The sequence below is a fragment of the Cibotium barometz genome, chromosome 40 (assembly GCF_041138505.1).
Source record: "Cibotium barometz isolate CiBa-2024 chromosome 40, ASM4113850v1, whole genome shotgun sequence".
NCBI classification, from domain to species: Eukaryota; Viridiplantae; Streptophyta; class Polypodiopsida; order Cyatheales; family Cibotiaceae; genus Cibotium; species Cibotium barometz.
In genome coordinates this window covers 22,585,530-22,612,923 of record NC_141085.1, presented here as the reverse complement: position 1 = coordinate 22,612,923, position 27,394 = coordinate 22,585,530, and the positions used below count along the sequence as shown (strand labels likewise).

Here is a 27,394-nt window from a genome sequence, read left to right as displayed (position 1 = left end):
GGCCAAGGAAAACTAAAAGTACTCCACAACAACCTCCACAAAAGCCGATGCGAGTTCCTCAAAGAACTCCGGCAACTTAACAAGTGTGGGTACCAAAAAGATTACTACAAGCACAAGGGTACTACCAAGGTAATACCAAAGCTTGGATTCCCAAGCACATCAAAAATTCTCCTTAGCATACACAAAGAAAGAAACCTCAGCACCAAAAGCATCAGCCACCAATTTATAATGTTCATCAAAGATGGGTGCCTGTGCATGTGCTTCAACACAAGGATACTATGATGGTAATCACTCATATGGTTACCAAAATCAAACAAAGTGAAGACAGCCTCACCAGATTAAAAAAAAGAGGAAAAAAAACAAATAAACACAAGGGAGTCACATATATGGGCTACCTAAAAATGGTAGAATATTCCAAGCAACTCCCAACGATCTTCAATAGCGATTACATCTTTGTTAAGCTTATAGCTTACTATTCTTTTGGCTAAGTTAATGTAGCATCCACTCCATGAGTACATATCCATGCTTATGCACTGGAGGACATTTGCACCAAGGCCTCATCATCAACAACTTTCCAAGTATATCTTTGGATGGGGGAGCCATGGTGGGCGTAAGCCTGGTCAATGGTACAACTCGTCACCTAGAATTTTCTTCAAAATTGCAAGCCTCTCCAAACAAAAACAAAAAATCTTCATAACACATTGATCTCTAATCCTTAGTGAAGATATCTATATTAGCCTCGCAAGTCAACGTAATTCTTTCATGCCTCACCAACAAGTGGCTACGTCAACAAGCAACAGCTCCATAAGAGTCTATTTTGACTCATTTAATGTACTTCGTGTCTCTTTGCTTCATAGAGCACTTAAATATACATAAAAGCATAAAAAGCACATGGGAAGAAGCATGCAAGAATAGGTCCTAATCTACAACATTTGACAATAATCTTGCCATAAAAATGGACATCATCGAAACCAATATCTTCAAATGATGAATGTCGCTTCAATGAATAAAATGAGAAAATGAGACACAATCTCGTTCTGATGATTATGTCTACGTTCCTCCGAATCCTTCCTTCTCTTCTCCCCCATCATTAACATCTCTTAGCTTCCCCACTAGCACAAATCGCATGTAACTTTGCCTATGATTGATAAAAAACAACATGAGCAAAAAATGTCCAACCAAAAAATAAAAATAAAAAATGCAATCACTCACAAAAACCCCACCACTCCCACCTGTTAGAAATTCCCGCTAATATCTAACTTTTTCATTTACTAACTAGCCTTTCTTATTCCTTCCGGAGGAACAAAGACCATTGAACATCATTGAACATCAAAGACCTCGACAAAGCTTGTCAATTCTCCCCACACAAAGGTCTTCAACGCGATCATGAGGACACGATCGGCATCAGGAAGGGGGGAATGTTAACCCATTCCTAGGTTTAACAAGAGCTACTACCATTATCTTATATCAAGGACTCAAGGTAGGACTCGCCGTATACTCACTAGTCAAATTCCCTTGTCGGTAGATTGAAGCTCTCTCCTTGGATACATATTTATGTTTTCTAGAGCTTTATTGGTCTTCATGCCCGCTTGGAGCGCTTTCATCAATTCCATGAAATTCGTCTACGCTAAGGTGTTACCCTTAGCAATGCGTTTAACTGTAGAAGTGTTATGTCTCGTGATTCCGAAAGCAACAAACTTAGAATCCGATGGTTTGGCTCCCTTGATCATCAGATTATCTTCTAGTTGAATGAAATTTGTTATGAATTCATCCCACATAGTGATCCCTCTAATGACTAAGCCATTATAGATTGCTTCATGTTTAATCCCATGGATGAATATATCAAGCTTCTACCAAAAGGTCATACATTCAAGATATGAAGTAATGGTGTCCAAATCTACAACTTGGATGGGCGCCCGTAATGGTCCTATGGATTACTTATGGCAAATTTCCGCTTTAAGTGTGTGTGGTAGTAAGTTAGGATGAAGTCCCAATTTCTGCTTTAAGTGTGTGTGGTAGTAAGTTAGGATGAAGTCCCAAGTGATGTACTTCATGGATATATTATGAGAGGAGTAATTGTAATAGCATTAGGCTTCTTATGAGCCTAAAGTGCCCGGGCGGCCATAATTTAAGTGAGTGTGAACACTTATGGCCATGTATATAAGTGAAAATATCTCATTATCAAGGAACTCTCCCCCATTTTGCAATAGAGTCTTCCTCTTGCTAATCTCTCTCTCTAATGCATGCTAGTGAGTGTGTGTGAGTGCAATGAGGTGAAAGGAGGGACGAGTACACATAGTGGGAGGGACGAGTACACATAGTGTAATGCGACGGTGTAACAACACTCGCGGGAGACGTGGTGGAATTGCTTCTCAAGGACTTGTAGAGCTTGGAGACCTCAAGGGTTACGAGCTCGGCCATTGGAAAGATCCTCATGACAGTTGTGGTTCTCCAGGTAATCTCTTGTTGGTGGATGTGTTTCAAGGGGGGTTAGGGCGAGCCATAACACCTCCCATAACCTTTATCCCCATGCCCTAGTCCACTAAAGAGGAAGCTCTCTCTATTGAAGAGGTCCGCATCCCAAACTGAAGATGCCGATTAAGAGAGTCGGGCAAGTGACCCATGAGCAGGCTCCCACCAGCAGCCTCCCCAAATCTGTCACCCACTCTTACATCATCCCAACCTTTACCACATCTACTTTGGTCGGCCTTTCTACACTTGGGACCATCCCATACCCGCATACCATTTCATTCTACCAAAACCAACCCCTCATATGACTTTGCACCTCCCCTAAACAGTTCACAAAAGTTAGTGCTGAGCTTTTTGACCATGTAGCCAAGACTTCAAAGTGCCACATCCTCTGAGTTGAGGTCAAGAAAGAAAAGCACAAAATCCATCGGCTTTCGAATGAGCTCTGGCAAAGCCACTTAGGAAGAGTTGGCCCACACTCATAAGTAGGACATGGATGCCCTCCACCTTCAATATCAAGCACTAGAGACCGCTTAGATTGCAGCAACCCAGGCACAAGAAGCCCAAAGAGGCCAACTCCTAGATGAGCTCAAGCAAGCTAAAGATGAAGAAGCCCAAGTAGTTTGTGTGGCTAATCAATTTACAAAGGAGTGTGATGCTACCTTCACCCGCAACAACAACCAATGAGGAAACCAATGCTCTCATTGAATTCCATTAAAATTACAATCAAGTACTACAAAGGGGGTGCTTGGGAAGCAGCCTACCAAGACCTCCTCCACCACAAAAAAGCCCTCATCACACCCAGGCACGTCTAAATCCATAAGATGGAAACCCCTACCTTGGATGACGCCCCATTGGAAGGGTGTGACCAAAGGAAGCTTGGCATACTTCTGTGATGATGAGCTTCTCTCATGGTCACCAACCTATGGCTTTTTTGTTAGACCCTATGGCCCCACCCCCCTCACCGTCATGGAGTTGTGGCTCCAAATGAAGAACTTTAATGACCTCTACTACATGAAGGACCTCGACCCTGCTATAGTCACCACATGTCGGTTCTTCCAATGCATCATCCCCAAACATTAATGGAAATCTCTAGTGGAAGAGGAGGATGCCATAGCATCCTTCTTAAAAGCATGAACTTGGAAGCATTCAACATGTTGGTGGTGGCTACCTTGAAGAACCAACCTGACCAGACTTAATTGAGGAAGAAAAGAGACTCAAAGTCAAAGAAGGTGGATCTACATCACAATATGAAGAGAAATTTTTCTTCACCAAAGGACCAAGAGCCATAGTGAAGTGTAACTTTTGGCAAGCTAGGCCACATAGAGAGAGATTGTTGGAGCAAGAAGGAGACTCCAAACAAGCAAACATCATGACGAAAGAAGAGCGAAATGAAGGGAATTTTTATGAAGGATGCCAAATAACAAAAAGATTCTTCGAGTCGATGGAGCAAGGCACCTCTCCCACCTCATTTTTATACCCACTCATTGTATTCTATCCTTGTGTAAAACTATAGGCTCTAAGACAACATTATAGCTTATGAGGCATCTATGATAGACCAATCTAGCAAATGACTAAGAGTGGTAGTAGTTCATCACTTGAGGGGGAGTATCGAAATAGCAAGTGGTGGGGTAAATGTTTAGAGCAAGGGGGAGTGGTATGTGACCCTTAAACATTTGTATGAGTTACATAAGTCATAGACAATGGTTCAAAGGTTCAAAGGAACCAAAAGAATGAAGAATATATGGAACATCAAGCCCATTTGAAGGCCAAAAGTAGGTGCCTCTAGAAGAAGTGGGAAAGGATTCCAAATGGGTACTCACTTCAAGGGATATGGTGCTCAAATCTAGAAAAGACCAAGCTTATAGGCCATGTTTAATGGCTAATGGAGATGCGCTCAAGCCTATAAACAGGCACTCTATCTAATGGACCAAACATATGAGCTATTGAGCTAAATCTCTTACCTTGTCTCATTATACTTCACTTTTATCATTAGCATTATCATTAGTGTTGATCTCTTTCTTACTTTCTAGCATACTAAGACATTGTTCTAATTTATTTCAACACACCCTATTCAACTCTAAATGCAAATCTCAAGTCAGCCTACCATAAGACTCTTTGCCATCTTACCTATTCGAATGGGCACTTATCTTTTGTAAGATGCTTTGTCATCTTACCCGCTTTTTGAATGGGCACTTTCTTTTATAAGACAGTGCTGGAACATATAAAACGGCCTTAATGTCAAATAGGGAAAGTCTAAGGACTCCATGTATATACTTACTTATGGCTAGTAATAAAGGTTAGACCATTTTTTAGTTTGGCCAACCTAGTGTGAAAACTAGACACTTATATATGTGTCATTTTTGACACTAAGCAATACACAATCATTCCCTTACAAATACTTGTGAGCTCCCCTTCTTCTTGATTGTTGGTGTTCTATTGAATCTGACATGCTTGATGGATGTTTGTTAGATAGGATTGTTTGTAGGTTTCCATCTTGCATTAGCTTCTTCTTCTTTCCCCACCTTTTATGAGAGAGAACCACCACACAAAAATAGGTCTTGATTTTCTTCCATCTAGGCGATGAGAGATCTACCTTTACCCCATTGGCAAGGAGTATTATGGTGTGATAATGGAGTGAGGACGTGACGGATGAGCTAGTGAACCCACATCATGGAGTTGTAATTGCAGCTCTAAGGTAGGCCCAACAACACATGCTTTGGTGAGGCTAAGGTAAGCTCTTGACTTGAACACCCTGTATTTTAGAGAAGATACATTCAAATACATGTCTAGTGGTAATACCAATGCCCACTTGACATCCCAATTGCCTAAAGACTTCCCTTGGTGCCATCGAACAATGTTAATTATTATATCATGTCCAAGGTACAAAAGCTCTTGCTTAAAGAAATCACATTTATTTTCTTTTATGAATAAATAATAGCTCTCTCATGAGAATCACTAACATCTCAAGTGTTGACCATGTTTCCTTAAGGGTTTTACTATGTACTAAGATGTCATCTAGAAATATCAACAAACTTTCGTAGATATGGATTTTTGACATCTGAAAAGCAGTTGGCACACTAGTGAGTTTAAAAGTTGATACTAAAGGTTCATAATGCACATACCTAGTTTGAACTGCAATTTTATAGATGAGATCATCCATCCTTGGTACTTCTTCTTTATTATAAATTTATTTAAACTAGATAGTTAACACACATCCTCTTGGTTTATCTTTCGTATCCACTAAAAGTATTAGCACTCACCAAGGTGATTTACTAGGCCTCACATGCCCCGTGTGGGCTAGATCTGTCTAGCAACATCCTCCTCCTTAGATTGACTTAACCTATAAGCCTAAACATTGATTGTGCCCTAGGTACAAACCATCCTCCTCCATAGATTGACTCAACCCATAAGCCTAAACATTGCTAGTAGGTACAAAGTCAATCCTATGGTCTACACCCCTTTGTGAAGGGAAACTCTACAGAATCCTTTGGAGACATGCTTAAACCCAGACATAATCTCTCAAAAGAGTTGACCCTTAGGAGAATCCACCCTCCTTTGTGGAGATAAACTATGCAGCAATTCTTTGGAGGCACAACTAAACACTTAAACATAATCTCTCTCGAGAGTTGTCCCTTACGAGATTCCACACTCCAACAATTAGAATCTTTTAATCTAGCTACATCCATGGCTCAAGCACTCAAACCTGCTTATTGGTGTTCTTCTCTAAAGGAAGTGGATCGCTCACTCCTCTCTGGTTCAAAGTTAAATCCAAGACTTTAACATTAAATGAACAACTGGCTAAGCGCAAAAAAATACTCATATCGTGTAGCGCTTTGAATTGAATACAAGTTAATTTATCATCAATTTGTAAGTTGAATTTTAAAAGAGACTACCATCATGCGATACAATTAGATACTTAATAATAGAATATCCCTTTCTCATTGGACAAGAAAGATCACAATACAATGAAAAAGTCATCATATATGATGAACATAATCATAATATTTACATTCATGTTTTTATGGAAAACCCACTCTTTGCCCTAGAAACCAATCTATGCTATCAATTCATATTGGAAGATCCTCTTCATAGCCTTAAATCTTCAACTTGCCTTGCTAATATTGTGTTATGCCTTGCCAAGTTCCATATACTAGATGCCACTAGAATAAGAAATATCTGGATAAGAGAAGCATTAATGAAATTGTGAGTACTCCCAAATAAAACATGTATAAGAGTTTCCCACAAGTTAAGCGCACATTGGCGTGAACACAACTGGGAGACAAGTTGGTACTAAGGGGCCTTGTCTGCACTGAATAAAATACACGTGTGCTGTGGTTGCACAGATTTGCTACGACCTTCACCACTACCACCACCAGGTTTCTAAATAAGAGGGAAAGCACGAGAATATTGTGATGGTTTATCACTGTCAGGACCTTTATGATACTTGGAGAGAAACTCTAATTTTCAATCACGAAAATTAGACTTGCACAAATTAAAAGCATAAACCTTAATAAACAAAGTTAGATAAACAAAGAAAGATGGAGAATAGAGTAGAGGTCATCCTCGACGCAAGGTTGGGTTAAATCTCCCCTGGATGAGTGTGGCCCTTGTACCACTCACCCATATTTATATGTATTAGAAAAAGCTTGTTTTTTAAAAAGATAACTTCAAAAAACAAAGCATAAGTGCTTTTGAGTTTGTAAGCGTAAAAGCTCTACAAAAATATAGCAAGCTATAATTAAAAAGTCTTGGGCATACCAAAAGTATAAAATACTATTTGGTATGTACAAAGGTATGAGGCCTTAGCCTTACAAAAATATTTGTACTTAAATATAAAACCATAAAAGGTGTTCACATGTCTTCCAAAGTATCTCATAGTGGTCCAACACATGTTCCAATTAACACATAATCCCATAAGTCCTGATTGTGTTTCTCCGCACTTCATTCTGATAAATCACGAGGAAGTGCTTGTAACAAGAACATACAAACATATCTATCTGGGAGATCATAGAACTAATAATAAGTTCTCTAAACTCGAGCAGAAAGATCTCAAATGCCCTTCTAGAGCCAACTGAAGAGTCCCATATATAGAAATTCTTATCAAGAATAAAAACATTGTAGAAAATTCTCATGCCGGGAAAAATGTGCGATAGAGAGATCCGTTGGTGGGTTGGAACACAAATGAAGTTGGCAAAATGTATTTTCGTATGTAAGCAAATGCTTTATGTTGCTTAAAGGTTACAATTAAAGACTTGATAAGGTTTTGTAAGGTTGCGAAATGAGTTAAAAAATAATAATCAGATTGGCCACTCTCTCTCTCTCTCTCTCTCTCTCACACACACACACACACACACACACGCTCTCTCTCTCTCTCTCACACACACACACTACACTCTCTCTCTCTCTCTCACACACACACACGCACTCCCTCTCTCTCTCTCTCCCTCTCCTCGGGCTCTCTCGATTCACATTCAAAGTCTATGTAACCATGGTCGCGTAGGGTCTGTCACGGTGTCGGGGAGGCCAGGTCTGAAAACGAGGCCACTCAGCCATTTTCATGGACAGCTACGGTGCCCTCTTCTGCAGTCTATGCGGTACGCTTCTCTCCTTCGAATCCGAGACAGCTGCAACCTGCCCTCTCTGCCGATCCCAAAAGGACACCAAAGGTCTACGTTCCCCCTTCTCTTTAAACTTTTCCCGTTTTGTGTTACGCACGTCCATGTTGACACAAAAGGTCGTGTATGTGTGTGTGTGTGTGTGTTTTGCCAGGCATTCAGAACAAACAGTTTTGGTATAGGACTACCTCCGAGGTATGCCATCCTGTCTTCCTTCAACACTACATATGCATTTGTATGTATGTTGGTTTGCCTGCAAGCATGTTTGTATACGTGCATGAATGAGTGCATATGCATGCATGATGTATGTATGGAAGCATGTTCATGTGTATGTACATGTTTTTTTTTTTGGGAAAAAGATCCTTCTATTAGTTAATGAAAAAACAGCCACAAAGGGCTAGATACAACCACGAAGGGCTCGCCTCATTTAAGGGCGGGAATCAAATCCTCACAGGGGTGTATGTACATGTTATGTATACCCTGTACAGATAAGACACATATCTATAAGAGAGATTGAATCCATGTTCTGTTGTATATCCATACATACATCACCATTACCGTCACCATTACCATTACCAAACATGTATATAGATATATATTCTTATGTATTTCATACATCTGCACATAAGTGTATGCATATATACATATACAAACACTTACGTGTGTGATACCATGTATACATGTATGTACACATTCAAACATATGTATATGCACACATATGGACATGCAAGTGATTGTAGACTCAATGTCTTCTTTGAATCTAGAAGATGATGCTTGTCAAGTTGTGTACCAGTTGTTATGTCTTGATGGCACATCACCAATTTTCTTGTTGCTTTAAACACCTAGGATCTAGTAAGACGGCTTGGTATTGAGCCTCTTGTAAAGCCATCCAGTCAGAACAAGATCACAGAAGAAGACTCGGAAGAAGCTCCACAGCGTGCTGTGGTAATATTTGTGTGTTTTTTCTTCCAAATCCCAACCTTTGATTGAATACACATTTACTTTTACATAATCAATTTGGATGTTGATGTTTGCTTACATACATGGCCCCTCTGTTGTGCTCAAAGGTCAATGACGAGTGTCCGAAGTGCCACAACCCACAACTTGAGTACTACACTAGACAGGTGAGGGGCCAGGGTGATCCTTCGGTCACAATAGTTGTTTACATAGGCGGCCTTGTCATTTTGTTCACATGTACTTTTCTGACGCTCAATTATTTCCCCCTCTGTTTCTTGCAGCTACGGTCGGCAGACGAAGGGCAGACGGTTTTTTATGAATGCCCAAATTGCCACTACAAGTTTGCGCAGAACATGTGATTTCTGGTTTTTTTAAAATATATATATAAATGCCGTCCAAGTAGTATTGCATTATATGGTCAAATCATGTGTGAGCGCATGCAGCTTCTTATGAGGATTGCTATTATACGTTTTATGTTCATTGGGCTTTTGCAATGTAACATGTGTCAACAATGAGCTCAAGAGTGCACGTCTCAAGATTGCTTCATAGTGAATATTTGTATTTGTGTGTGCAATTGTATGTACACGGACAAATGAATGCATGTATGTAGTGTGTTCATGTGATCCAAAGAACTTTGCTTTGTTGAAGGAGTTACAGCTTAGAAATCTTCAGTGCTCTGTGCAAGCTAATCTTCACCATGTATCCTAGTTAAGGGGCAGGATAGAGCACTGGAGCTCAAGCTGCAAGAGTTGCTGAGTTCTGCCACATCTTGAGGGCTTTTTGAGGCAGCTTTTGTGCACTACTGTTCAAGGGCTGTTGTGGGTGATTGCTTGAAGAGGTTTTAATAAGTTACCTTTTGATTAGAGTAGCATGGACTTAATTGCCTCTTTTATGTTAGGAAGAGGAATGCATGGCAAAACTGTTTCCTTTTCTGTTTCTGTTTCTGTTTCTTTCCGGTTTTTAGGCAGATCGACTATCATCCTTGGTTGGAGATTATTGCACAAACCTGAGAAGATTGAGAGGTTCTGACCACCTCAGAGGTTTCTGTTTTTCCATTGACTTCAGAAGGGTTTTAGTGCTTGCACTAGATTGAAGGTCTGAAGGTGTTCAAGATTCACGTGTGTTTCAGGGATGATTGTCCCTCCCCCACCATTTCAAGGTACGCAAGAATGGATGCCGGAGACATCAGCCACAAATACAAGAATTCATGCATTGTAGGAATAGGGTTTATCAAAGGGGTACATGTCCATTGTGAACTTTTAAGCCCTACTTTGTAGAGACATGTTGGTGAGAGACCAAGAGGGACGTGCAAGTTAGGTTAGGACTTCACTCTGCTATGAGATGGACCAGGGAAGCTTAGGGGCAAGCAAAAAAGCCATAGACATGGAAGAGCAGTCAATGAGTTAGAGGGCTGTTTGGGCTTTTGAAAGAAGCCCAAACCAGGCATCCAATTTGCACTAGTGGTCATGTGTCACATACCAGCTTGGCAGCCTAGTAAGGTGCCTGGAGGTGCCCAGGACTTGGGCACAATATGAACACAAGAAAAGACATGATGACTTTTTGGGGTCTTAAAAGCCCTAAGCGACCTGAACCCGACTTGCTATCAATTCCTATATAAAGGCAAGTCAAGGGTCATTCTTAAACATTCAGAGAGAGAGATTGAAGAGCCAAGACCAAGAGCAGCAGCAACCAAGGCATCTGGATTACCAGAGAAGCTGTGAATTAGCAAGGCTGAGCTGTTCTTGTGTGTTAGGGCATCACACTTGGAGGACAGCCAGTAACCTTTTGTATGCATCTGTAGATAGGTGTCCATAAGCAAAATCTAAGCTCCAAGATCATCATTATAAATATAGCATGTTTTGGCAATATACTGAAGATTAGGTCTATCTCTCCTTCTCTGTTGTGTCTTGCTGTTAATCTCTCATGTGCTTAGCGGTAATCTATAATTAACTCTTCCGCTGCGTGACTTATGTGACATCGTGGGTCAATGGCAGACGTCTGCTGTTCATACAAGAGAAAAGTCTTCCTTGGGAAAGCCCCCCCCCCCCCCCAAAAAAAAGAAAAAAAAGAAAAAAAAAAGGAATGCTTACTTGTTCCAGGGAGCGACTGTGATCACTATACTGGAACCCCAAATTCTGCAGCAACTTGGAAATTTTGGAGATTGGCAGTTGGTTGCTGAGTTCTAGTCTTAGTTTTGGGCACCTTGTAAGGCTGGTTACAAGCGAAAACTGTTAACTGTGTGCAAGGGTTGTTCTCAGTGGTTTACAGTGAAAACCCTTTGACTCCTATTTAGTAAACCAAATCCTCTGGGGCCTTTGGCCATTAGGAGTCGGAAACCACATTCATTTCGCTGTAGTAAGGTGCTGGGCAGAATTGTGATTCACAGCCTGTAGAAGAGGAAACAAATGTCAGTGGATTTCAAAGCTGAACTGCAGAGATGGGTATGGGGGGAAGGAGAGGCATTTTAAGCAAGACTGGCCTTGGGTTTCTGTAGACCCTCAATTGGCTCTTCAAAACAGCCTTTTTTGTTTCATGGGTGACCCGACTTTCATGAAGTAGCATGCCACTTGCCTAGAACTCCCCTCACTGCTTGCCAACTTTAAGTCCTAATTATCCTTTCACCATCCATCTCTCCTACAGAGGCCTCCAAAGGGTGCCGTTTATTTTACTAACATGCCCTAGTAGCCCATTCATGTCAATGGCTTACATCTGAGTACATGCACTATCCTCTCTTGGTTCTATTGAGACAGGGTAGATCTGTGCAATCTGGAAGCACTGGATTAGGTGATCTGCTGAGGATGTTTACACACTTTCCTGGAAATACTGATGGGTGGGGCCATGGATGGGGAAGATTGCAAGTCTGTAAATACTCAAGAGTTCTTCAGTCTGTCTGAGGTGTTTTTGTTGTCGTGTGCTAGTGTCAAATCCCCAAGGATCTCCTCATGAAACGCTCTTGGTACAGGACTCGAAACCTGCAAACAAAACAAACAAACAAGAAGGGGGTGCAGGCTTGACTCACCTCCCAACCTCGACAGTCGTGGGCAAGCCCACAGACTTGGCTGTCCCCACTGAGCCACGAGCTGAGCTAACTAGATGGACGTACCGACCAATCTCTACCTCGTGACGTCCCATACCGCCACGAAGCTACCCTCGCGGGCCTCAAGACTGCTGCCGGCCTTGGTTGTATGAAGCAGGTGCACGTTTGCACTAGATCTAGGCTCTTGACCATAGAGCTCTCACAAATCACGCGAGACTCTATATGACTAATGACTAACCTTGGCCACCCTTTTATAGGCTCTTGGCCGGTCATCGGGCGTCCACACTTGGGTGCCCGTTTGTCCATACTTGGGGTGCCCGCTCGTTAGTCTATCCCTAACTCAGCTCGCCAATCAGCCTGCCTAGCTCCAAGCTTCCCCAAACCTCGAAGCTAGTCTTGTGTGCGTGTGGCACATGGTAATACACACTGTGCACATGACATACTCCCCTTCCTCTAAGAGCTCACTCCTAAGCTCACTAAAAAGCCAGGGTAATCTCTCTGAAGAGTAGTTAATGTCTCCCATGTAGCGTCCTCTTCAACACGATCGTTCCACTTGATCTTGTATTCCGTGATAAGCGTATTACGCAATCTTCTTTCACGAAATCCAAGAATCTTTTCAGGTTTGTGTGGAACAAATGTCATGTCCTCGACATGTATGATTTCTTGAGAAGTAACTAACTGGTCTGTTACACCCAGTACTTCCTTAAGTCTACTGACGTGAAATACCGGATGAACTTTCACATGAGAAGGCAAATCCAGTTCATATGCAACTGAACCAATCCTTCGTGTAATATGAAATGGTCCACAGTATCTAGGGGATAATGTCAGAGATTGACTTGTCCGTAAAGTCTCGGAATCTTTCGGAACTCACAAATACACCATTGTTCCTTCAGAGAACTCTCTGGGTGAACGATGTCTATTAGAATAAAATCTGTCTCGGTCTTGAGTACTTCTAATAGATTCCTTCGCAACTTATAACATTTCTTGCATATCTTGCAAAAAATTACGTGCTGCATCATGCTGAAGTCATGAGAATCCCACTGTAACAGGTGATCTAGGTTGAAAACCATACATAAGCATGAAAGGACTGAAACATGTACTGTTATATGCAAATTCTAACATAGGAAGATAATTCTCCCATGAATTCTGCCTTTTGGATACATATGCTCGAAGCGTATCCTCCAAAATTTGATTCACTCTTTCAGTCTGGCCATCAGATTGAGGATGATCTGAGGAACTCAAATTCAAAGTTGTTTCCAACTTCTCAAAACAAGTTTCCAAAAATCACTCGCAAACTTACAGTCCCTATCACTGACTATGTCCTGCGGTAACCCGTACAGTCTAAACAATTGCTGGATAAACTGTCGTGCTGATTGCGTAGCTGTAATAGTCTTCCGGGTTGGTAAAAATCTAGCCATTTTTGTCAAGCGATCTACCACAACCTAAATAGAATCGTGGCCTTGATGTGTTCTTCGTAATCCGGTAATAAAATCCATGGAAATACTTTCCCATTTATTACCTGGGATTTGCAAAGGATGCCCCAACCCAGCCTGTCTAAAGCGTTCAGCTTTATTTGCTTGACAAACTTGACACTTGAGAACATGATCTTCTACATACCCTTTCATCTTTGGCCAATAAAAAGTGTGTTTCACTAACGATAGCGTCCTGTGTACCCCATGGTGTCCAGTAGAAGGGGCGTCGTGACACTCCTTAAGAATCTTGGACCTAATGTCCGGGATCTGTGGTATTGAACTGCCTCTGTGCATGGGCATGGCTTGAGTTTTGGGGTTTTGCATGCCAAATATGATGAGAAGATATCACGTGTCATGCCTTTTGGTGGGTGGACTGATAGAAGTTGCTGGCTTCTTTAGTATGTTGCCCTCTCCACTCTCAGAACTCAGTATGTCTCGGCAAAATAACATGATCCGGTGCTTTCCTTCTCTCATTCTGTGTCCTCGTCATTTGTGGTACACGTAAGTGTGGGTTCACAAGTGTGCACCAAACTTTTGCACAGCTGAATCAGGGGCAGCAGAGACACCAGTTCATCAGACTCCAGCAGGACATGTCATATCACTTCCTCCTTAATCATCTTTGTCATGGGTTCGTCAGGTGGCCCTCGAGCCAGACATGTTTCCCAAAATGTGTGTAGGCGAATTGAGCCCGCCACCTCTGCTTTCCCAGTCCAATGCTATTTACAGCTGTGCTATTTGCATTTTGCTGAGCATTTATGGATGTTTACTTTCAATGTTCTTTGTTTGAACGCATTTCTGGACATCTGCCTCCTATTGTGCTTTGTCAGCTGGACTGCTCCTAGTTTTGCAGCACTTGACACCCTAATAGTTTGCCAATTTTGCTGATATTGAATGGTTTGTGTAAAGTTAAAGTGATCTGCTTTACTTTTTGTAAACGAGGAACAAATGAGGGATTTCTCGAAGCTTCTTTTCAGCTAAGGATATCACCATTGTCAGAGACCTTACTCTCCTGCATGATGTTTGATCTACCAGCCACATCTATTTTGCTTGCTTGGGTAAATAGGTTACTGCTATGGATTTGGCAAGAGATGAAGGGGAGAGAGGGAGTGTATAAAGAGCATTGATACTTCTCCTTAGTTACCCTTCAGAAAGCAAATGCCAGAACCACCACATCTCTCAGGTGGTGTCACCAAACTTGCAAATTCTGATGAGTGTGGATTTGTTCATCAATGGTGACCAAATGGAACTCTCTCTCTCTCTCTCGGTTGATATCTTTTTTAGGCAAGACCTTTTATTCTCACCCCATGATGACTATGACCCCGTTGTATATCAGGCTGATAGGGAGTGTGATATAGATGAATGTCTGCCTTAGCTAATGTTGGTGGAATGGTGGGTGATGCTACCATATCCTGTTTGTTCTTGTGGCTTGCTAAGTGATGGATCTCTTAAGATATTTTTGGTAGTTGGCTTCTAGATTTTGTTCAAAGTGTTGAGTATGAAGGCCTGAATATGCAATTGCATTGTTTGTGAAGAGGTAGAAAATGAAGTATCCCTGGCTTTAAAATAGGCAAATAAGCAGGGTCTCTCTCTCTCTCTCTCACACACACACACACACACACACACACACCACACATGCGCACGCGTGCGTCCACACACTAGTTGCCAATTTTACATGCATTGGAATTTTCCGTGAGCACCTAATGCACGTGCACATATCTCTTCACCTTGTTGCTGCTCACTGTGGAGCAGGGCGGTTGTTGTTTAGAGCCTAGCCATCTTCCTTGAGCCTAGCGATCTTCTTCGCTAGCAGTTTCTTGCACTCTGTCTCCATTTGTTGCTGCCCCTGTAGTTCTCTTTCGCAATGCTCCTAAGGGCATCTTCTTCTGTGGTGTATCCACGCCAGCATTTCATATCACTATTGCTGTACCGATTGAATTCCACAACTTCACATTGCTGTGTTAAAGGCTGGCGTGTTCCAACAAATACTATCTCATCCATGTCAATCATGTCCCAACATCAGTATGCTACGTCAAATTATTTGGGCTTGTAACATATGATAATTTTTTTATTATTGCTCCTTTATCTTATTGCAAAATTGAGGCTATTGTAGTGTTTTTTTCAGATATGGAAATAATCAGCAGATTAAAGCTCCATAAGCCACAAGAAATTGGGGCTTTTCAAGAATAAGGGCAAAACTTGCTTGATAATAGCTTCTACCCTTCTCAGGGAGAACTTGCACCAACAAAGCCGTGATCCTCTATTAACTTAATATTATCCTACAACACATTAATTATCTCACCAATCATAATTAGTGAGTGTTCTATAGTGCTCCCTTTTGAGGAAGACCTCAATTCTCACTTCATTGGAAATCATAGCTCAAGCACTTTTAGGGGAAGCTTCTTCACTCTAGGGCGACCCTCTCCATCACCTTAGGTTGCGTCAAATCAGCACGTGCATTAGACTACTATTATTTTTTAGAAAACAATGTTTTTTTGCATATCCTCTTCAAAATAGGATGCAAGGAGTCAACCTTGTGGGTCAAGGGAAGAGGTGTATGTAGTTTGTTTCATCAATTTTGTCTCTTTAATCTTGACATTGTATTTTTTTCCCAAATTTATAACTTTTTAGTAATCCTTGATTATTTAGTGATTAACATCACTAATTCTAGTAATTGACTACTCAAAGCTAACATTGGGGACTTGCTTCATCATGTTATATGATTTTTTTTCGCAAAAGCCCTTTGATTTAGCCATTGCTTTTTCATTGTAAAGGGATTAAACATTGCCTTTCAAAAAGTAAGACCTTATCGCATTATTATCATGGCTACAATGAAAGTGTATAAGTTTGAGGGGCACATTTTCCAGACATTGCAAACCAAGATAAAGTTCATTCTCATGAAAAAGGATTTATGGAACATAGCCAATGGAAAGGAGAAGCCTAATACAAGGGAAGGTGAGGCACTTTGGGTAGCTAGAGAGGGGCACATTTTCCAGACATGGCAAACCAAGATAAAGTTCATTCTCATGAAAAAGGCTTTATGGAACATAGCCAATGGAAAGGAGAAGCCTAATACAAGGGAGGGTGAGACACTTTGGGGAGCTAGAGATGAAAAAGCCTTAGCTAACATAGCCTTGGGATTAAGTGATCATTATATTCACCACATTAATGGGGGACACATCTTGTGAGGCATGGGAGGAACTAGCCACTCTTTGGTGCCCAAGCCAAGAGCTCTAAAATTTGTTTGCTAATTGAGTTCTTTAAACTCTAAATGAATCATGGAGACTCTTTTCTTGCTCATCTAAACTACATGAAAAGTCTAACTACACAACTTGCACGAATTAAAGTGGTTATAGAAGAAGATGTCAACATTGTAGTGTTACTCAAGAGTCTTCCATAAGAGGACTATGCTAGTCTGGTTACTACTCTCATCAACATTCCATCTCCTAAGCTTGTGGAAATTGAGGCATCCCGATTGGAGAAGAAGAACAAGATCAAAAACAAGCAAAGACGAGGTGACTACATCCAGGATGAAGCCTACTTTACAAAGAAGACATTCAAAGGATCTTTATCAATGCGACGAATATCTGTAGACCTCGAGAAGCGTGTCAAACATAAAAAGAAGCGTGAAAGAGAAAAACACTAGATTGGGTACAATTGCCCTCTCAAGCGTGTGCCAAAAGCATCCCCGCTTGAGTATTTATAGTTATATTATTACCAAAAATAGGTTACACGGCTATTTTTGCTCGAGCTTTCTCTACAAGCTTTCTTTCATAAAAATTGGGTCCCTGGTTGTAAATATCAGTGCACAAATGCTTAGCATAGTAGAAGATCAAGAATCACTTCGGTTGTCTATTTTGAGATTTAGAGAAAGGTTTGGTTCTAGTGATTAAACACATTAATTGTTCCCATGTGTAAGCAATGATCACATAGGCCTCCCCATTTGATCAAAGAGGTTATGACTAACATTCCCTCTTGTCAGTGCACACAGCTAATTACCACAGTTAATCCGAATGAAATTATATCATTGCACTCAGTTGATTAACACAGTTAATCTTGGTTCAAACTAAAATATGTCAGTGCACACAGTCGATTAACATGCAGTTAATCATCCTGACGAAATTATACCAGTGTACATTATTGGTTAACACAGTTAACCTTGGTTCAAGCGAAAATTAGCATGGTTTGCGAAGTAAACTCAGAGGTCCGAACATGGCTCAGAGGCTAATCAGGCATGGCTTAGACGTTCTCATGGACATGGAATTCCTTGGACAGACATAGAGTTCATTGAGTAACACCTGAATCCAATGGTATAAATCAAAAATTCACGTTGTTTCTACAAAATAAATTACAACACTAAGATCAAGATGTTAATAAGTTGGTTCAAATTCATTCATGAATTGCGAATTTGGAATATAAATTTTGTTTTTCTAAGGTTCTAGCAAAATAAATTAAAACTAAAAAAACATGTATAAATCTATACAAAATTTGTTAGCTTAATATAAACCAAGTGATGAAAAATAGATCACATGTGTATTTGAAACTTTTTAAAAGCTGCTACAAAAATAAACTTAAATAAAAAATATTTAATAAAAATTGACAAAAGGAAGAAAGTCTTACATTGATGTATTGTTGGCTAAAAAATGAGAAAGTTAAGAAAAATAGAGAATTTAAAACAATTCGTAAATAATTGGAAATGTAGTCATTCGATAAAGATGAGGACTTATCGCACGTAAGTCGAGCTGATATTATCGGAAGCTTAACATGGCTCCATGGTAGAAATCATTAGTATAACATGCACATCATGCTTATGCCACACATAACAACATGACTACCCTCGTGCACAACCTCAAGACTATTGTCTTCATGATTACAACATAAATTGCTTAAGTGAAATAATCACACAGCCTAGAATAACGTTGGGTGCACAATCTAAAATTTATCCCAATTGTAAATCCCTACATAACTAATGGCACATCTAAAGTCATTAAATCCAAACGATTTGCTAAAGATATCATATGACAATAATCGCTCTACTTATTCTTTCTTCTTCTCCCTCTTCTTTCTCTTCTTCTTTTTCCTCTTTTCCTTCTCCTCCTCTTTTTCTTTTTCTTCTTCTCTCTCCTCCTCTTCTTCTCTCTCCTCCTCTTCTTCTTCTCCTTTTTCTCTCTCCTCATCTTCTTTCTTCTTCTCCCTCTTCTTCTTCTTCTTTTTCTTCTTCTCCTTCTTCTTTGCTCTCCTCCTCCTCCTCCTCTTCTTCTCCTCCTCTTGTGGCTCACCATTCATTACCATGCAACTTTTATTCTATCCCATATGGTGTTTGGAAGGGTCAGGAAAAAGGGTATAAAGAATAAAAGATGTCTTTATATTTGTCTCATCTAAAGACACTGTGCGTGTGCACTAGCCATGCTTCTCGATTGGCATACGCTCTTGTTCTCCTCACGCAATGGGCCTTTGCCTTGGCCTATGTTCTTTGACACGGTCGCGCTGTGTGGCGTGCCTATGTACTAGTCAAGCTTCTCGGTTGGCGTATGCTCTCATTCTTCTCACACACACACCTGCTCATTTCTTTGGGCCGATGGTTGGCCTACACACACCTTTTAATGGAGCATACCTAGGGTGGTGGTTGGCCTACACATATCTTTTAACGGAGCATATCTTGGCTCTGATACACCAATGTGGACGTAAATCTACAGACCTCGAGAAGCGTGACAAATAGAAGAACAAGCAAAAAAGTGTACTCTCTGGTCAATCTTGCTAATGGGCCTTAAAGGCCTTGGCAGTGTTCTTTGATGCGGTTTAGCGCTGTGTGGCATGTCTCGAGCTTCCTGCTCTGACGTGCTTAGTTCTTCGGGATGGTGGTTACCCTACACACACACACACACACACTTTTTTTAACGGAGCATATCCTAGATCTGATACCAATGTGAAGAAAATCTACAGACCTCAAGAAGCGTGTTGAACAGAAGAACAAGCGTAAAAGAGAAAAACACAAGATTGGGTACAACTACCCCCTCAAGCGTGTGCCAAAAGCATCCTCGCTTGAGTATTTATAGTTCTATTATTACTAAAAATAGGTTACAAGGCTATTTCTGCCTCGAGCTTGCTCTATAGGCTTTCTTTTACAAAAATTGGGTTATAAAATACCAAAAATTATATCCTAAAATATCACTCCCATGATAATCAAGATATACCTTCAAGACCAAAGATAACATTGTCACTTTTGTGGCAAACTTGGTCATTATAAGAAGGATTGCTTCACAAAGAAAAGGATTTCTGCCAACCTTGCAGAAGGAAATGAAGGAGAAGAAAAGAACATCAAGAAGCTACTGAGGCCAACCTTGTTGATAATAATGAATGTGATTTTTAGATTTTGCTCATGTGCATCCTAACTCATGATTGTCATAAATGTCAATTGAATCCTCTCATTTTGTAAACCAGTAGACTAGATTTGGAGTGAGATCATGTTGGAGCTAGAGGGTCCAAATGAGTATGTTGCCAATGCAACTAGATTAGATCTAAGGTTGAGGTCATCAATTTGAGGGAGGGATTATTGGACAAATTAATGTATTTGGGGACAAGGGATTTGAGGAAAATAACTTTTAATGCCATTTTTCTAAGGTTAAACATTTATGTAAAAGATTTAATAGAAGTAGAGAGATTTACAAGGAAATCTCTACAAATGTAACTTGGTGGTAAATGCCAATCAACCCTCCTTAAATCTATGGAGCTAGAATCAAGGAGAGAGAATAGTAGGGATAGAAGAGGGAATTAAGGAGATGATTAAGGGTCAACTTTCCTGGCTCCTTGTATCTTGTACATGTCTATATAAGAGGCCATTCTAATGAAGCAAAGGCATGTGTTATTATTCCTCATTGGGCTATATTATGCTTCACTAATCTTGCTTTAGTTTACATAATCATGCATATATTGTCATCATGAAGTTTTTGCCTTTTGATTCACCCACCATAAGCTTCGCTTAGCTTATTCCTCTATCTAATGCATGAAGACACACGCGTGCACACACGCATACACGCACGCACGCACGCACGCACATTTTTTTAAAAGGTATAATTATATATATTCACACATTCAAAGTTTCTTCAAAAATATTATTGATAACATAAAATATTTTGATAATGTTATCAATATTGTTACTTGCTACCTTGCCACAAAAGTTATGCGATACTAGTTGAAACTTTAAAAAGCATACATCCAACTCCACCACAAGCATTGGGCCTTATTGCTCCACCATTCATACATGCTTGGGCTCCAATAAATGTTAAGTCATCCACAGGCATCCTCTATTCAGGCTCCAATATACCCTATGAGAGTCATCCACGTGCATCCTCCATTCCGGTTATAATATGCCCTATGAGTCATCCGCATTCGTCCCATCCATTTTGGCTCCAATTCCAATATACCTTGTGGGGGAGCCATACACAAGCATCCTCCATTCGCCCATGTGTAATATCACCATTTTACATGCATGGATCCACCTTCTAAAGAGGCCACGAGACCTTGAGGCAATTGAGTGTATTGATGTATCATGGCTTTTCAATCAACTATTTTAACTTAAAAGATGTTTTACACAAGCATCCTCCATTCGCCCATGTGTAATATCACCATTTTACATGCATGGATCCACCTTAGAGGCCACGAGACCTTGAGGCAATTGAGTGTATTGATGTATCATGGCTTTTCAATCAACTATTTTAACTTAAAAGATGTTTTTTAATCTTTTCTTACTGTAGAAAAATGGTGATATATTTTATTTAGAAATTTACTATGTTATTTTGATTTTTTTAAATCTTTGGTTATTGTTTAGTGTTCTACAGAGAGAGAGAGAGAGAGAGAGAGAGAGAGAGAGAGAGAGAGAGAGAGAGAGAGAGAGAGAGAGAGAGAGAGAGAGAGAGAGAGAGAGCTTTCATGTGTATTATATTAGTATACATTTGGTACAAATATAATTAGCTAATCAAAACGAGGACCATAATAATTTGAAAAAATGGGACGATTTGATTACTTACTTGAATTGTAATGTGCGTGCGTGTGTGTTTGTGGTAGAGAGAGGGAGGTAGAGGTAGAGAGAGGTGGAGAGAGGTAGGAAGTGGTGATAGAGAGAGGGGGATAGAAGGAGGTAGAAAGAAGTGTGTGGAAAGAGGAGGGAGGGGTAGAGAGAGGTAGGGAGAGGGGGAGATAGAAACGTAGGGAGAGAGAGATAGAGAGAGGGAGGTGGAGGGGTAGAGTGAGGTAGGGAGAGGCAGAGAAAGATTATTGAGTGAGGTAGAGAGCAGTAGAGGGAAAAGGGGACCTAGAAAGAGAATGAGACATTGGGATTTTAGAAAATTGCTTGCCAAATTTAGAAACTGCTTGGCCAAAAAATATCCCCTGTGTTCTACATTGTATCTCAAAAAATTTAGAAACTGCTCGGCCAAAAAATATCCCCTGTGTTCTACATTGTATCTCAAACCACTTGACATTAAATAAAAATACCTCTCTATGACATTCATCTCAATGATATCTTGTATCTTTCCATGTATATTCCAATTGATACATCACAATATTGGGATCTCTAGTGCTAACTCTCTTGAATCTTATATAAAAGATGCCATGACTCCTTATTAATAAAAAGTGTATATGCATTTATCTATACCCTCCACATGAAATTATCAGCCTTGTGACCACATTGAGGAGTATGGTGCACAATGTGAAAATAAAACACAAGTAAAAGAATATGCATTCTTATGTATACAAGTTGAGAAAAAGATACATTCTTGTTTATACAATTTCTAAAAAGTGTATTTGCATTTATCTATACACTCCACATGAATGGTGCCCTTGTGACCACATTGAGAAGTATTGTGTATAGTGTGAAAATAAAAAGAGTAAAATAACTTCTATTTATGCATTCTTATTTATACAAGTTGAGGAAAAGATTCATGCATGCATCTCTCTCTCTCTCTCTCTCTCTCTCTCTATATATATATATATATATATACAAGTTGAGGAAAAGATGTATATATATATATATATATATATGTGTACGCGTTATGCAAGGGTATTGAAAATCACAACCCTTGAGTACTCCCACTCCCTTTTTGTTATAATGAACTTTGTATATGTGAGAGCATTCGTTAACCATTCCACTGTCATATCCTTTGGTAGAAGACAAAGGTTGATTGGAAATGCTTGGTTTATGTGTCTTCTCTGAAAGTCTCTATGGGTTTTTCACCTCTTTCTACTTTTTTGTGCTTGTATTTATCCAGTTTTTGCATTTTGCTCAAATTATGAAGACAATATTTGAAAACCTTTACTTCTTGTGATCTTACACCTTTTTCATTTGCTTGTAGTAGTAAGGTTTTGTGTTCTCATTCCAATGTTCCCACTACTCCATGGTCGAGGCATTGAAGGATCCATTTGAGAAAGAAATTTTGAGATGTAGACCAATGAATCTTGAAGTAACCAACCTCATGTATACTCCCCTCTAACCTTGCTCTTTGCCTTAAAAATCCTTTAAGAGTTTCATAAACCTCTCTAGATAGAACATCCATCTTGAATTAACCATTCTAGCCATACCTACCTCATCTCACCAAGTGCACAAAATATTAGAGGGGAAATGTTTCTAAAAAAGGCACACTACTTCAATGGACTCAATACTTGCTTTATCTTGAAAGAGGCCTGCTAAATCTCTTTTGAAGAAATATATCTACAAGCCATGGATAAAAAATGTTATTGTTTGTGGTGGGGATAAAAGCATTGCTTATATTATTACCTTACTAAAGCATTCAACTTATATAAAGCTTCTCCTATTTTCTCGGTCAAGCAACACTTTATTGATGTTGGGACAGCACGTACACAAGGAGTATCAAGAAAAATAAAGCATAGCGTGTAATAAGAAGCAGGGAAGAGCTTTTGGAATATACCTATAAAAACTTGTGCTAATCATGGGACTTAAGCCCAATTAGTTGATTTTCCTTTAAATTTTTTTCCCTTTAAATAACACATTTGGCTAATTGGAGTGCAAAAGGAAGCTATCTCTTTTCATAGACTTTGCTCAACACCCATGGTGCATTTGGAAGTAGCACCTCGTGTGTGTTGAGACCATAAATGAGGCATCTTCCCTACTTTTTTTCTCAGTCTTCTCTTGCCTTGATCGCCTTTATAACTAATCAAATGCCCTCATATGACGCTCTTGAATTCTTGAATATATGCATGGGATATAGTAGATGGTTTAATTACTCTCCCCAAAAAGGAAGGCGACATAGGGTAGGATGGCTCAAGAATTCTAGATAATCAAGGACACCCCTTGTTATTACAAAGCCCAATTCAAGGTACCCATATCTCTCCCTTACCTCTCTCCCAACATACATAACTTTCTGAGGCAGTGGTGGTGACATCCACTAGGACTTCTTTATTTCCAAGTACACTGGATGCTAGATGGGCACAAGGAGCACTGGTTTACTTGCTTAAGTACATTGTAGAGGACCCAAGTGAGATTTAGAGATTAGGATGAGCCTATAGTAGAAACGGGCAGGGAAATAAATAGGAATTGTTGTTTGCTAAGATGAAGGTTGAACTACAACAAGGGCAAAAACTCAAAGAAGAGGTGGCAGGACTACAAGAAACAAATAAAAACATAACCACAGAATTAGCTGACCTCAAGGTGAATGTGGCCAAGTAGGAGCAGGAAACCAAAGACAGCCTAGCTGATGTAACTGCCAAAGCAGAAGACAACATAATAACGGAACATGTGGAGGTGGTCTAAAGCATATAGAAAAGAGCCAACAAAGGCCAAGTCAAGGTGGCCCAAGTGGAGGCCAAAATGGCAGTTTATGATGCGCAAACCACCCTAGTCATGTATGAGCCACGTTGCAAAAATTGAAGAATGGAAAGGACATACAGATGAACTCAAAGTAATGTAGTAGGAATACTTCAACAAGCTTAAAGCCGTGCTGGAAGCACCCACCACCACCACCACCCATAGAGAGCTCATTATTTTCAAGGAAGATGATAGGAATCTGATGACAACAGGACAAGCCGCAACCTGTGAATATGGAGGCAAGGGAATGCTCCCCCCAGAGAGAATCAGGCATCCAATTTCCAAAGAGAGACTAATTATAAAAACCCAAAAATAAAAACAGAACAAGAGTATAAGAGAATGAGATACTATGGAGCCATACCATAACACAAGAGGGCTTAAGAACCTGTTTTTAAACAAAAGAACAAAGAAAAGGGCAACAACATTACTTTATTTTTTAGAAAAAAATATAAAAGCTTTTTAATGCTATGTACCAAGAATAAAAGAAGCATGAAAGACAAGAAGAGCTTATTTTGAGCAGAAGGAGAGCTTCCCCCAAGAGGAAACAAAAAGAGCTTAGTGATTTCTTACCTTGAGTGCTTGCTTAGAGTAGGTGGCTTGAGTACTTCTGTGCTTATCTCATTGTTGTAAGTATAGCATATAAAAACAAAACAAAAGATGAAGCTTGATTAGTCTCCTTTAACCTTGATGAGAAACAAAAGCCTAAATGAGAAAAAAGGACAAAGTACTTTCCATGCATGGTAAAAAGATTTAGGTATAAGCATGTAAGAGAGTGAGGAAGAGAAAACCTAGGTTGAAGGCCAAGGAATTATGGGGAAAGGACAAGAGGTGGAGAGGAAGGCACATTTAATATTTCTGGAGGAAAGAGTGAAAAACGGGCTTAAAAGAGGTGTGCAAGTTTTTGTTACAAATAGAATTTTAGTTGCGACAATTACTATGATGGTTATTAGACATATCAAAATTCCAAGGATTACTAGGAGAATTGTTACAACAATCTACACAAAAGCAATATAATTGTTACAACAATCTACATAAAAGCAATATAATTATCAAAATTTCACATACAATAGAAGTGTATTTATGTCAGTTTAAAATACGATGGCTTTGGACTTGGCGGATGGCATCTCCACCATAGTCACATGAAGGAATTGATCATGAGGTAACCATCAAAGATTTGGCTACCCAAGTCATATGTTTACAAACACACACGAGCAATTATATGACATTCTTTCTTTGAACCGATTCTTGGTGCATGGATTGGTATGTGTTTTCTATATGGGTATTATTTGCATGAGTTCTACATGCTTTAGGGAAAATCATATAATGCCTAATGTAGTCTTTACAGAGAATGATGATTCTTCACCTTGTGGAGATATAATGTATCAACCTCACTACTTGGTTTAATTAGCACGGTTTAGGAAAGGCATAGGCCAAGAACCTAAACATAAAAAGGGAGGATGACACATTCGAAATGAAGGCGCACTAGAACCCCCTAACCCACTACATTGGGATAATGATTGGAATAAAGTAGGAGATGACATGGGTGATATGATGGATGCATTCTTCGCATGGAGGAGAGGCCACACAACATGAGCATTCAAGTGTTCTTTGACATGGAGGAGGAGGCCACAGAGGCTACCACACATCATGAGGAGGAGGAATTTCTCCGACACATCATGAGTGAGGAGGAATTTCTTGAAGTCTAGGCAACCTTTCTTTTGTAAGAAGGCATAGGAGGGTAATTATTGATATGTGATACCATTTGGGTCTTTCAACTTGTAAAATAGGATTCACTCTTTAGATGTGGTATCTTTCTCAAGGATTGCATCCCTATGTGTGTCTCATGATGGGTTAATTTGAGTCAATTATTGACATGTGATACCATTTGGGTCTTTCAACTTGTCAAATAGGTTGTTTCAAATAACGCTTCCTTCAAATAATTACATGCCCATATCTCAACAAGGCATATGCATAAGCGAGCGGAACTCTATATATCGACCTCCACGGCCCCTTAATCACCCCTTTGACTACCTCTTCCAGGCCCCTCGCCTGCCAGGGACAACGCATTACCGTGTTTTGCGTAAGTGCTTGGGTAGCATACTTCGTGTAGTGTAGAGCATATTTGAAATACTCGAATGAACATGAATTTGAAAGCATACTTGAAAGCAATGCTAGACTAACATCTGTAAAAGTCGATGAGCTTGAAGCCGATTCTTATGTTCGATGGGGATTCAAAAGTACCTTGCAAATTAGAAAATTACAAATTCATTACCACATTTGAAAATGAGTTCTGTATCATGAATCAATACATATAGGACTAATGGCCGCTTTCAACACTGAAGGTGTTTTGGTCTACTTTCGATATCGAAAGTGCTAATTGGGAAACGGGGGAAGGGCACGTTCTCCTATGTTTATAGAATTTCAAGGAGGACTATGCCAACTCCCCGCCATACTTTATGTATGGTTTTTTTTTTACTTCACCCACACAAATGAACACGAAAATCCTATGACTTGATGAATGATATGTAACTCAGATTCAAATGTGGTAATGAATTTGGAATTATCTACCTTGCGATGTACTCTCAGATCTCTGTCGATGTCCATCGATTTCTCACGTCGAATATAATCATAGGCTTGATGTTCATGCTCATTGGAGTTCTAGAAGTTGTTCATATAAACTTGAGATAGACACGTATACAAAGAAGACGTGCCGCAAAAATGGCACGGATTGCATTGTCCATCTTCATTCAAGCACTTCAAGATTTATACGTGAAAGGAAAGGCACACGTTCTTTCAAAGTACATTGACAACGCACATGTGCAAGCAATCAAGAGGGTAAAGGTACCAAAGCATTCTAGTTTATAAATAGTTTCACAATTTTTATATAAGAAGGTTTTCCACTTTTTGGGAAATATGTTTTTTCAGAAGAGTACCTGTGCTTCATTGCTGGTGCTCTCCACCTACGTGGTGTTGGTGGCTCGTGAGGATGACCCCCACGTGTGTTTCTTTACGTGGTGTTGGTGGC

The 27,394-nt window shown here is 39.9% G+C and overlaps 1 protein-coding gene across 3 annotated transcripts; it reads left to right on the top strand.

The window, feature by feature from the left end:
* The first annotated feature begins 7,789 nt into the window (after positions 1–7,789).
* Positions 7,790–10,894, top strand: LOC147615326 (DNA-directed RNA polymerase I subunit RPA12-like). 3 transcript variants are annotated; one of them, XM_086778912.1, is made up of 7 exons: positions 7,790–8,138; positions 8,242–8,282; positions 8,934–9,032; positions 9,155–9,211; positions 9,326–9,399; positions 10,009–10,066; positions 10,174–10,894. In XM_086778912.1, the coding sequence occupies exons 1-6, from the start codon at positions 8,030–8,032 to the stop codon at positions 10,052–10,054; spliced, it is 426 nt and encodes a 141-aa protein (XP_086635038.1). In that variant the 5' UTR covers positions 7,790–8,029; the 3' UTR covers positions 10,055–10,066; positions 10,174–10,894. The 3 variants fall into 3 exon arrangements, with proteins under 3 accessions (XP_086635038.1, XP_086635037.1, XP_086635039.1); XM_086778911.1 differs by having other exon boundaries at positions 10,009–10,084; XM_086778913.1 differs by lacking the exons at positions 10,009–10,066; positions 10,174–10,894 and having other exon boundaries at positions 7,792–8,138; positions 9,326–9,559.
* Positions 10,895–27,394: the final 16,500 nt, after the last annotated feature.

Bases quoted from the DNA above. Each gene is read 5' to 3' on its own strand.
- LOC147615326 (XM_086778912.1), top strand. From the start codon at position 8,030: ATGGACAGCTACGGTGCCCTCTTCTGCAGTCTATGCGGTACGCTTCTC. The intron at 8,139-8,241 runs GTCTACGTTCCC...GTGTTTTGCCAG, and splicing joins ATCCCAAAAGGACACCAAAG to GCATTCAGAACAAACAGTTT. The intron at 8,283-8,933 runs GTATGCCATCCT...TTAAACACCTAG, and splicing joins GGTATAGGACTACCTCCGAG to GATCTAGTAAGACGGCTTGG.